This window comes from Microtus pennsylvanicus, chromosome 5 (genome assembly GCF_037038515.1).
Source record: "Microtus pennsylvanicus isolate mMicPen1 chromosome 5, mMicPen1.hap1, whole genome shotgun sequence".
In the NCBI taxonomy this organism is placed as follows: Eukaryota; Metazoa; Chordata; class Mammalia; order Rodentia; family Cricetidae; genus Microtus; species Microtus pennsylvanicus.
This window is the reverse complement of record NC_134583.1, coordinates 40312871-40325537: the sequence shown is the minus strand read 5'-3', so window position 1 is coordinate 40325537 and position 12667 is coordinate 40312871. Positions and strand designations below refer to the sequence as shown.

The window sequence follows — 12667 nt, the reverse complement described above, 5'->3', positions numbered from 1 at the left end:
TCTTTGTCTTTGAGAGGTTACTGAGCAGCTTTGCACTTCTGCTCCTACAAAGGCTCTAATGCCAGCATGAACACCCCAGCCCCAGAAAGACATCTCCAAACAGCTTAAGTGGGGAGGGGGTTGGGGGCTTAGCGTTTCAAAAGGTTAGTTTGCGAAAAGCAAGCATACGATTGAACTTTATCATAATTATCATGATGGGTAATTTTGTAAACACATTTTAATATACTACTTTAGATATTTTTTAAAAGGCAATATGACTACTGACTCTAAACTTTTGTTTAATAGTTGTTTGTGGTTTTCACAGTGGAATTTTTATTTATTTGAATTTGCTGGATTTCAAGTATTAACAAATTAGCAAACATTTCAATTAGCCATAAAAACCTTTTGTGTTTTGCTGACTGATATTCTAAAATAAAAAATTACACTGTTTCACAAATTTCAGAGAAAAGACTGTCATAAATGTTTTTTATTCTTTTATTTGTTGTAAAAACATTTGATAGATGTAAAATTTATACACAATCCAGTCTTTTCATGTGGATTGTAATATATAGAGCTGTGCAAATGTCATCTGCATAATCAAACACAGAAGAATAAATGTGGGTCCTTAAGTCCAAGCCCTCAGGAGCACATCGGCAGATGAGGCGAGAACGTGCCCTGGAGTCCTGCTTGCCAGTCTCAGTCCGCACGCGCGCAGTCACCCTGCCAACAATCAACAGCACAGTGAAAAATAAGGATGTTTCTTTCCCACCAAACATTGCTGAGAATGAGATGGATGGTAAAATGTTGTTTTATTACTGATGGACCTTTTTGAAATTTCTACTCATTAAAAACCAGAATACAAATAATCTTAAGACACTATTGGTCACTATTGCACATTGAACACTTAACAGATATTAGGTACTAAGAATACATTTTTTCCACTCTGACTTCGATTTCCATGTCCTTTGGCTATAAAGAGACAGTTATTGAAAGGGGGCCAGTTACTACATACAAATGCCTGCCCTTTTGGAGAAGCACCTCGGATCTCTTTGGCAGATTTTTGTTCACTTGCAAGTCCAGTGGAGCTAGCGTGTATTTCACTGACCTGTGCAGTAATATTTCCACGTCAGCAATCTTTTAACAAATTTGGGTTAGTCACATAGATTTGTGGAACAAATATTATGATGCGCTGTAATATCATTGAATAAGTTTTAATACATTTCAGAATAATTATGTAATTCAGGACTAGGTTGAGGGATGAATGGCAAGAATTTGATGATGAAAAGAATAATTAGGACAGAACGGACTGGATTTAAAGTATGTGATATTTGTGGAGAATCGCACATGCCATTTTCATATATACAGGATAAATAAAAAAATATGTACTCTTCTGTCACAGTAAATATTTAAGAAAATAAAAGTTTTTATTTGACGAGGAGAGTAAACTATTTTTCTTTTTCCTTTTTTTTTTTTTGCCTCCCGTCCAGAGGGTAGGGCAGTGCTTTGGATTGAACCTGGGGCACTGTGAATGTCCAGGGGGGTAGGGCAGTGCTCTGGATTGAACTTGAGGCACTGTGAATGTCCAGGGGGGTAGGGCAGTGCTTTGGATTGAACTTGGGGCACTGTGAATGAATAAGTACCCAAGCACGGAGTTATGTTCTCAGATGGAACTTAGTTTTAAATTATTAATTCTATTTAATGGTCATGAATAATTGCAACTTTCAACTGTTCTCCCTTTAGCTAATAGTCCATCAAAATTTTCTGTATGAACTGTATTACCTCTTTGTTTTAATTTTTCTGAAACTAGATTTGGCTATTTTTCCTTTCAAATGCTTATAACATACAAACATCTGTCTTCTGCATTTCTTTTATTTTTATGTGCACTGGTGTGAGGGTGCCAGAGTCCCTGGAACTGGACTTACAGACAGTTGTGAACTGCCATGTGGGTGCTGGGGATTGAACCCAGGCCCTCAGGAAGAGCATTCAGTGCTGTTAAGCTCGGAGCCATCTCTCCAGCCAGATAATTACTAAAACAAAAGGGTAGTTAAGGCCGGGTGGTGGTGGCATATGCCTTCCATCCCAGCACTCAGGAGGCAGAGGCAGGCAATTTCTGTGAATTTCGAGGCCAACGTGGTCTACAGTGAGTTTCAGGACAGGCTCCAAAATCGCGGAGAAATCATGTCTCAAAAACACCAAAACCAAAACCAAAACCAAAAAAAAAAAAAAGTAGTTAAAAGGTGTTTCAAGGATAGTTAATCCTCTTATGACAAATGACATTGCTTATCACACACATGGCACAGCACTATGACAGATAATGCAAAGGCCTTCTGAAAGTTTGTATCCTGTAAGTACAAATAGCAAGTGCGGACTGTATGTAAACACACAATTTGCATGCACACAGCACAATGATTTTTGTCTTGTACTTCTGTTTTGCCAAAGGGGATACATACTATGTAATTAAAAACATGTTGCCCTGGAAGAGTGGCACTGGGAATGTTTTCCATTTTGCCATCCATTTCTAAAGGTAGCAAGCATTCAGAGCAATGGTTTTCATCAAGTCTCTCATCTCTGTTCTCATTTTTTCTCCCATTGCTTTTCCTTGTTCCCTCCCATTCTACAGTTGTTTCTTCCTTTTTGTCCTTCTGCTTTCCTATTACATGTATTCCACTGCTGTTTTTCTGACCCCTGTAAAAGTTCTTCATTACCCCCATCTTGATACATGACTTACAAATATAGAGGCACATATGTAAACATAATTTATATATATATAAATTTATATATATAAATTTAGTTCTTGCATGTGAGGGGAAATTGGTATTTTTGAGTCTGTCCTATTTTGCTTAGCAATGATTCTAATCACACCTATTTCACTACAAATCTTAACAATGATTCTAATCACACCTATTTCACTACAAATGTAATTTTTTCTTCCTTTACAGCTGCATAAAATTCCAGTGTTTATGTACCACATTTTCTTTATCCTTCATCTGTTGATGGCCAATTAGACTGGTTCCATTTCCAAGTAATAATGACTAATACAGCAATAATCACGTGTATGTTATGTTCACTTAGAGTCCTTTAGGTATTTATCCAGTGGTGTACAGCTGTTATGTGGCAGGAATCTCCATGCTTTACTTCAAAAGTCCTTGCACGAGATTACATTCTCTCCAATTAGTAAATTAAAGATCATCTTCCCAGCATCCTTCTCTTCTCCACATCACCAGCCTTTACCTTTTACTTTCTTGAGGATAGCATTCCAACTGGGGTGCTATGGACTAGCAAAGCATTGACGTTTTTGTGCTAAACTTTTGCAGCTCTTTGTATATCTTTCATTTTTACCTCTGCCACACAGCTTTTGTTTTCTATTTTATAAGCTGTCTTTTCACTCACTCTGATGGTTGTCTCTTTGGCTGTGATGAAGCTTCTTGATTTCATGATTCCTATTTATTAATAAATCTTGGCATTATTTCCTCTGCTGTTAGGGTCTTTTCCAGAAATTCTTGCCTCTATACCTTGAGATAAGTTAGCTATGTTTTCCTCTGAAGTTTCAGAATTGTAGATCTTACATAAAGGTCTTGATCCATTTTTTTCATTGATTTTTGTGTAGGGTAGTTGATATTGGCATATGTTTACATTCATAAACCAAATTTCTCAGCATCATTTGTAAAGGGTTGTTTCTTCTCTAATGTTTATTCTTGAGAACTTTATCAACTGTTAGGTGCTTCTAGCTCTGTGGACTTCCTTCTGAGTCCTCTGCCCTGTTCCTTTGCTATGCTGTCTTGTTATTGGACTCTGTAATGTAAATGGGCATCATATTATGGAGCTTGCATTGTTGCTGCCAAGGACTGCTTTAACTACTCAGAGCCTTTCCTTTTGTGCTTCCACTTGCATTTTAGGATTGTTTCTAGTTCTGTAAAGAATGTCATTGGGTTTGATGAGGGTGCATTTATCTATCTGTAGACTGCTTTTGGTACAATAGTCATTTTCACAGTATTAGTTCTTCCAGTCCTTGAGCATGGATGGTCTTTTGATCTTCTAGTATGTAAATTATTTCTTTAGTATCTTAGTTTTAATTGTATATGTATTTATTCAACTAAATCGGATTCACATTTATTATTTCTTATATTCTATTGTGGCATACAGATTTTAAAAACTGCATGATGTTTATGTGCAAGCACACACGTGTGTATTTATGTGGAGGTCAGGGAACAACTTGTGAGAATCAGTTTTTTTTTCTTCCACTATGTGAGTCCCGGTGACCAAACTCAGGTACTCAGATTTAGCACTAAGTGCCTTTACTAACTTATCCATTTCACCAGCTCGGCAATGAGATTTTTAGTTCTCACCTTCACTAGGGTAGTGTTTATAATCTGATATGTGAACTCCAAGTCATACATAGTCATGCATAGAAATCATGTATATTAAAATATAAAGGAATCTAAGTTTGTCATAACAAAAAAATAAGAATATACTGGAGGGGCTGGAGAGAAGGCTTGGCAGTTAAGAGCACTGGCTGCTCTTCCACAGTCCCTGGGCTCAATTCCTAGCAACCACTTGGCAGCTCACAACATTCAATAACTCCAATTTGAGGATATCTAATACCCTTTTCTGGTCTCCATGGGTACCAGGCATACACATGCTGTACAGATCTACATGTAGGCTAAACATTCATACACATAAAATAAAGTAAAATATAAGAAATAATATACTGGAAACATCTACTTAAGCTCCAGCAGCTCTTAAGTCTATTGTTGTGGATAAAATAGATAACCAGATTGTGGTCACTCACTGAAACTGGTGCTATTGAGACCTGTCTCTCATCTCTTACAGTATGGGTAGTGGGCAGCAAAAAAAGACTACCAGCAGAAGGAACTACTACAGATAATTAGGACCACCCTGTCATTCCCACTCTCCTGTATGACCATATATGGTAACTCAGATGAGTCTGTCAACTGAACCATTACCATAGTGTTGCAACATTGTTTTTATGTATGTATATTTCTCATTATTTGTTACTTTTTTTACTTGTCTTGTAATAATAATATTAACCCAAAGACATTTAGCATTATCCACATCAGTGGTGTGTAAATGGTACTAGGGTTGGGTGACTGCTCTGTATTCCCAGACACCTTGACAAAGTGTGAGGAGTTAAGCTGTTATCCTTCAAAACATTCAGGACATTGCCTTATGCACAAGTATATTGGGATCCCCAAGGGTAACAGTGAGTTATCTTTACTAGTTATTATTCAAATTATTCAACTAGCCACCTGAATCTAACACCTCAGTTTGAGAGAAGCTCAGCAGTCTTGGAGAGTGAATCACGGCTTTGGGAATTTGGTTAGTTGTATAACTTCCATGTAGGGATGTAAGTGAATATTAGAACTCAAGTTCAAGCAAAGTGTCTTAGTCCAAAGACCACTAAGTTTATTTGAGGTACTTTAAGTCAAGAATTTAGATCCAAAGATAAATTTCTGGATAGAGAATTATTGAAGAAAATCCCCTAGATTCAGAAAACCAAATTATTCCTAAAACTTCTGATATTTCAGTGAATGTATAAATTATCTGACACTCCTCCTCCCAACCAATGAGTTGCTGACACTGCTTCTAATCTACCATAATCTACATTCCTATTATGAAATTAAGTGTTCCAGTCCTCCTTCTCACAGATAGGGGAGCCCAGATACTGCCAACAAGCAGAAATCTGTACTCAGGATTACACACTTGGAAATAATTAAGTAAGGTTCACAGGATATTTGTTTCCATAGGGCACACCAAGGGTTCCATAGCCTTCCTCAAACATCCTCCATATTGTAGCACCCATGTTGATAAATCTGAGCCTACCAAATTCTGAGCTTACCACCAGATAGAAAACTTATGAATGCACGAAACTGGAAGTATCAGGCATTGGTTTAGATAACAACCAGAGTTACTGTCAGCTACCATTTAAACTCACGTATTATATTTAATTGAATATTAAAGAAAAAGCACAGGAATTGCATATAATACCATCCATTGGTATATCCAAATGCATATGAACAGATCTTAACCTGAAGTAGAAATTATGTTTATCTGCGATTTGAAATAGTAGCAAAAGCAGAGTCAAAAGGATGAGCTACATTATACTGTAATGACAAACTGCAATCCTCAACTATCATTTGCACTAAAATCTTACAGCACAGAACCATTTGTATAGCCTATCCAACCATAATCAAACCACACAAATAGACCAAGACTTGATTTGACAAATAGTACTACTAATGACATTTGTGATCTGGGGTAGCAGAAATATTGTTCTGGTAAATCGCTCTATCAAAAAAGACGTTATAGTGGTTATAGTGGTGGTGGCGCACACCTTTAATCCCAGCACTCGGGAGGCAGAGGCAGGCGAATCTCTGGGAGTTCGAGTCCAGCCTGGTCTACAAGAGCTAGTTCTGGGACAAGCTCCAAAGCTACAGAGAAACCTTGTCTCAAAAAACCAAACAACAACAACAACAACAAAAAAAACCCAAAAAACAACAAAAAAGGCGTTATCTGAAGACTATATCTGAGGCAAAAGCAGGCAAATCAGTATGACACCTGTACAGAAACCTCCAGCAGAGATGTAAAGGCCCTGCTCAGGACAGATACTTAAGAACTTTGTCTCACAAAGCAGTGATAGGTCCAGAGCTAAAGTTAACTGCAGAGCTCTGGGTCAGCTAATGCTTCCTACATGTGAACATAAACTCCTATCACCCCATGCTCCTGTTTCAAAGGTAGGTCTTGGGAGAAGGAAGCTCCATAGGAGAGGTGTGCTGAGCATGTGAGGCTGTGCTGGGGCCTGAGAATTTTTGTATGCTTAAAAAGTTGCCAAGTTATATTCTCTTGGTTCTATGATCACATGTTGAACAGCTAAATTCTAAACTATGACTCAATTATGCTATTTTCTAGAACACAAAAGAGCAAAAAAAATCAGTTTGCAATGTCTTTATACATAATATTGACACATGAAGATCAACACCAGGAAGGTGATATCACACACTATAAACACTGTATTAATAAAGTTAAATACACTTAACATGTTGATTCCTCCTGACCCTTTCCATCTCTCTAGATGTCATTCTTATTCTCCTTAGGGGTTAGTATCTGAGTATTTTGAACTGCCAACACTGTAGAAAAATGATCCAACCTGGCCATAAAATACAGTAAATAACTTGAATTTTCTAATATAGATGATTTCAAAATAAAATGGGAAATTTGAACAACATGCCTCCTGTCCTCTCTAATGAGACACCTTACAAGAATTTATGAAATTCTCAAGTTAGGCATGATTTCCAGTCATTAATTGGTTTCATCTGATAAACTGATAAGAGTTACATTTATTGCACCTATTAGAGTGGTTAGCTTGAATTTCTCCATTGTTTCAAATAAACTCAATCCCTTTGGGGAAAGCTTTGAGGGTAGCTGTATGCAAGTTCAAGAGATTCTACTTCAAGAAACCTGGGTCTGGGTCTCTTCTAGATCTGCCTCTCCCATTAGGTATCTTCTGATTTGTGACCTGCTTAAGAGTTAGTAACTAGACTCCTAGTATTTTGAAGTCATGAGTGGGAGCTGGATGGATGGTGTCCTTCCCTTCTTGGCTGTGATTATCAACCATAATGTAGCTTAATAACTTTCAGAACTCATGCATAACCCTAACAGCTTGTCCACTCTGTGAGACTACATCCTTTGGACAGAAGCAAAGGGAAGAAACCTGACTTGCCCACACCCACAACCATCTACGGAGTTTCCCCAGGCTGAAGTGGAGGTGTAGAAAATGCAGTCCCTGCAACATCGTCCACGCCTTTGCCATTGTTTCTGAGGTTTTTGTTGAATACTTCTTTTATTGCTGTACCTAATTTAGGACTACTTCTAGAAGTTTTAAAACACTTTTGCCATCAGGATTATTTTTCTGGGAAGGTCAGTAAACCCCTTGTAGTCATTCAAATGTAGAGTCTCCAATGTGGTTCACCTACTTGAGTCTTCTGGTGGTGAGCTGTATGCATGGCATCATGCCTAGATTTGGCATTTTAATGATTTGGGGGGTTACTTTCCTAGTTAATACTCTACTGATTATTGTATGCATCTGAGCACTAATCATCTTCAATTCAATACTACTGTAATATGAACAAAACACACACTATAGTTACCAAGCTTCTGGTATTTTCTGCTATCTTCTATGGTATAAATTCAACAAGAGTAATTTCTGCCAGCTAGCCAAAATTCTAATCTTTTATATAAAAATTCACCTTTTGTAGTAAACCATTTCTTTTGGTGGGTTTGAGTTGTCAGGTATAATTTCCTTTCTGCCTAAGTATCTTTGGCATCTTTCTTACAGGGTTGACTGACAATGTAAGTCTTCATTAATATAAGAATGTCTTTCAGCTATTTTGAATTCTTTCCAACCTGTATTGTTTATGGTAAGAATTCTCTTGTTCCCTTCCAAATTTCTCGAAGTGTAGCTAACATTGTAAGGGTGAAATCTTTTTATAATGAATTTTATTAAAAATTTATCTGTTGGGCCAGGCAGTGGTGGTGCACACCGTTAATCCCAGCACTCAGTTCGAGGACAGTCTGCTCTCTAAGAGCTAGTTCCAGGACAGGCTCCAAAGCTACAAGGAAACCCTGTCTTGAAAAATAAAAGAAAAACAAACAAAAAATTATCTTGGTTAATTATTTAAAATCAAATTTTTTTGCAGCTATTCTTTATCTTGCTTCCAAGATGCCTATTACATGTTGGTTTCTCTGATATTAGCCGACTGCAGTATGTTGCTCAGCTATAAGAGCACACAAGACCCTTTCCTGTAAGAACACTTATTATTTGGGTTTTACTTACTTTTTAAAATTTAGTTTACTAATGACACTAGTTTTCAAATGTGTTACATTTTCTTCCTTTCAGAAATGGTACAGGAGTATATTTTCCAGTGTAAGAGGTGACGGCAGTGACATAGCAATTCAAGACATGCTAGGAAATGAAGTGTTTCTAGTTGCAAAGTCAGAAGTCTCTTCATGAAGTGACTGAAAGTATGGATGATGGTAGGACTGAGTGCTCTTTTAGATCAGACGATATTTATAAAAGTATAAATGTCATCTTTAATGAAACAAATACACCAGAAAAGAGGAGACCGAGCTGTGGAGATAGCTACACCTGCTTTCTGAATGACAACATTTAAAAAAAAAATCATATAGACTTTAAATTTTTGGCTACATGTTATAGATGCTTTGAAAGAACAGAGCTACATCAACTAAAGGAAAACCCACAAATATAATTAGTTCTGCACTAGCACAAGTTAACAACAATGATTACTTTCTCTCCTCTCTCCTTTACTCAAATTCTAACCTTCCTTTACAAGTCTGCAAATAAACGTGTAATTACCAACAAGGTACATACAGGACAAAGACAAGAAAAAGTGCTTGAAGTCTAGTTATTATGATAGGTTATTCTAATATATATATATAATTATCAATAGTTTATTATAAAAACCCTATACATACAATTATTTCATCAAGTCTCTTAAAAATTCATAATGAAATGTGTAGAAAGAGACATTTCAAAGTCATAGCAGTTACTACGGTTACAGTATTTAATTGTTTGTACAATAGGTCTGTTGGTCCATTTCAATTAAATTTGTTCCCACAAACATCACATTTGTTTCTGAATTTCACTTAGAGCACAAGCAAGTTGCTTAATTTTTCCTTCCATTATTTTTTTGTTCTTGCATGTTTCTTCCAGAAGTCCTCGCATTTCTTCTTCAACTTGGTGAACCTAAACCAATGTATACATTTTACATTTTAATTTTCTAAAAAAAAATTTAAGTGCATTTTGAAAGTCAATGATGTATTTTATGTACTCTATAATTTGTGATTCATTAAATGAAGTTAGCAAGATGCAACTGTTTCTCAAATGATAAAACTGAAGACTATATACAGTACTTTCAAGTGTGTTACCTATTTAGTCTGGAGTCTCCTATAAAAAAGAAAGCAATGTGTTTACCTGCATTTTGAGCTTAGAAAATGTGAAATCCCTGTTTTATAGAGAGAACAGAAACCCAGTTTTCTGGTTTCAACATTCCATTGCTCTGAGCTGCCTGCCAATGCTGAGTTCAACTTAAAACATTCACCCCTTAAAGATCTCCAACTCACACAACTTCCCTCCCAAAACAATCTCTCTTTAATTTATTTTTTTATGTGCATGTGTGTTTTGCCTGCATACATATACTCTTACCACAATCATGCTTAGTGCTAATGGAGGTCAGAAAGAAGCATTGAATCCTTGGGACCAGAATTACAGTTGACTGTAAGCCACCATGTGGGTGCTGGGGACCAAGCTCAGGTGCTCTCCAAGAGCCTAGTGCTCTCAACCTTAGAGCCAGCTCTCCAGTTCCAACTTTTCCTAATTTAAATTGTTGGTCTGTGATGCCTCAGGATCTATATACTTCCTGTGTCTGATTATTTTAAGCTCTGATTCTATTTTTCTAGGTTTTTTTTTAATTTAAAGTAATTTTGTTGCTTTAGTACACAAGACAAATTTACGCCATTAAGACAGAGAATGTGGATGACTCTTAATTCCAGCTGGATGGAAGGACCCACTTAATTTTATAATAAGGAGCCAATCGGTGAATCCGGCTCTACCAGAATCAGGTAGAATTTAGCATCCATGTCCTTTCTGTTCATTTCAGAGGCTTGGGAACAGGAACTGCTTAATTGGTAGAGATCTTCAGGATGATCAGGAGCAAGGCCTTTGGACTTAAGAATTCTCAAGAACTCATTACATCATGAAATAAACCATGCAGCACCAGGAAGTCCCTCAGGACCATCCTGAAAAGAGAAGCTTGTAACTTCTAACACAATACAAACTTAACCGTGTAATAAACTTCAGGCAGCAGGACTCCCCAGAGTTTGTCTGTTAAAAACCAACATAAGAAAGCACTTCTTGCTTTTTGTCTGCGAGGTCCTTGGAACTCTGCAAGAAACCCTGCTCCCATGCTGGGGAGAACAGGAGAGGTGAGTAAGGGGTCACACGGCTGGACAGCATTAAGTGCCTCTCTCTGGGACAGTCCTAGGGGACTGAATCCAGGCCCCCTCCAATTCCTTAAGCTTTTCTAGCCATCCAGCAAGGTGTGTTCCTGCTGCTGGTTTTCTTTACCCCATCCCACCCTGCCCCCAAGCCCACCTTTTCATCTGAGAGGTCCTTGGAACCCCCAACACAGCCTGCTTGAGTACTGAGGGGACTAGAGAGCCAGCGGGGAGTGTTCCTGCCTCTGGGACTTCTTTGTCCCATCCCACCCAGGCCCTAAACCCGCCTTTTTGTCTGAGAGGTACTTGGAACCCTGCAAGAGACCCTGCTCCCATGCTGAGGGGAACCTCAGAGTTGAGTAAGGGCCCACCCGGTCAGGCGGCCTGAAGTGCCACTCTCTGGGACAGTCTTGGGGCACGGAATCCAGGCCACCTCCAATTCTCTTAGCTTTTCTGGCCATCCAGTGGAGAGTGTTCCTGCTGCTTTCTTTACCTCATCCAACTCTGCCGCAAACCCACCTTTTCATCTGTGAAGTCCTTGAAACCCCCAACACAGCTTGCTTCAAGGCTGAGGGGATCTGAGAGCCTGCAGCAGTGCCGAGGGGACCTACTAGAGGGCAGACCAAGAAAAACTCCCCAGTACTCAGTCAGCCACAGCAAGGATTGGACCAAGACACTAAGATTCTGCTGGCCTCATATGAAGGAAGAGATGGGTAGGTGCCAATGCAAGAATTCCTCCAACATTCTGAAAAGCAACATGGTAACACCAGAATCCAGCAAACAGGAAGACTTGAACATCCTAACCCAGAAGAAGTAGAAGAAATCGGCTTTAAACATAACCTTAGGAAAATGATGGAGACCTAAGTGAAAAACTCCCTTAAAGAAATGGAAGAGATGACAAACAAAAAGTTAAAAGAAATGAATAAATCCCTCAAAGATACCCATGAAAACCAAGAAAAAGCAATCAAACAGGTAAAGGAAACAGTTCAAGACCGAAATGAAGGTAATAAAGAAAAAACAAACAGAGGGATGGCTGGATATGGAAAATCTGGGTAAACGAACATGAAATACAGAGACAAGTATAACCAACAAAATACAAGAGAGAAGAAAGAATATCAGGTGCTTAAGATACTACTGAGTAAATAGACTCAGTGATCAAAGAAAACATCAAACCCAACAAATTTTTAACACAAAACATCCCAGAAATCTGGGACACCATAAAAAGACCAAACCTAAGAATAATAGGGGTAGAAGATGGAGAAAACTCCATCTCAAAGGCCCAGAAAAATACATTCAACAAAATTATAGGAAAAAACTTTCCCCACCTAAAGAAGGATATCCCTATGAAGGTACAAGAAGCTTACAGAACACCAAATAGACTGAATCAAAAAAAAAACCCTAAAAAACAAAAAACAACCCATCCTCTCGTCATATAATAATCAAAACACAAAACATACAGAATTAAAGAAAGAATTTCACAAGCTGCAAAGGAAAAGGTCAAGTAACATATGAAGGTAAAACTATCATAATTACACCTGACTTCTCAATGGAAACCATGAAAGCCAGAAAATCTTGGATAGATGTGTTGAAGACACCAAGAGACCTTGGATTCAAGCCCAGACTACTATACGCAGCAAAGCTTTCTTTCACCATCGAT

The 12667-nt window shown here is 37.9% G+C and overlaps 1 protein-coding gene across 6 annotated transcripts in view; it reads right to left on the bottom strand.

The window, feature by feature from the left end:
* Positions 1 to 460: 460 nt before the first annotated feature.
* Lrrcc1 (leucine rich repeat and coiled-coil centrosomal protein 1) overlaps positions 461 to 12667 on the bottom strand; it is a 38631-nt gene continuing 26424 nt past the window's right edge. For 4 of the 6 annotated variants that reach the window (XM_075971545.1, XM_075971542.1, XM_075971539.1 and 1 more), the window contains one exon: positions 9486 to 9760. In XM_075971545.1, coding sequence (XP_075827660.1) covers positions 9638 to 9760 — 123 coding nt within the window. In that variant the 3' untranslated portion in view covers positions 9486 to 9637. Of the gene's footprint in view, positions 700 to 9066; positions 9761 to 12667 lie in introns of those variants that run through there. The other 2 variants (XM_075971540.1, XM_075971541.1) reach the window with 2 other exon arrangements.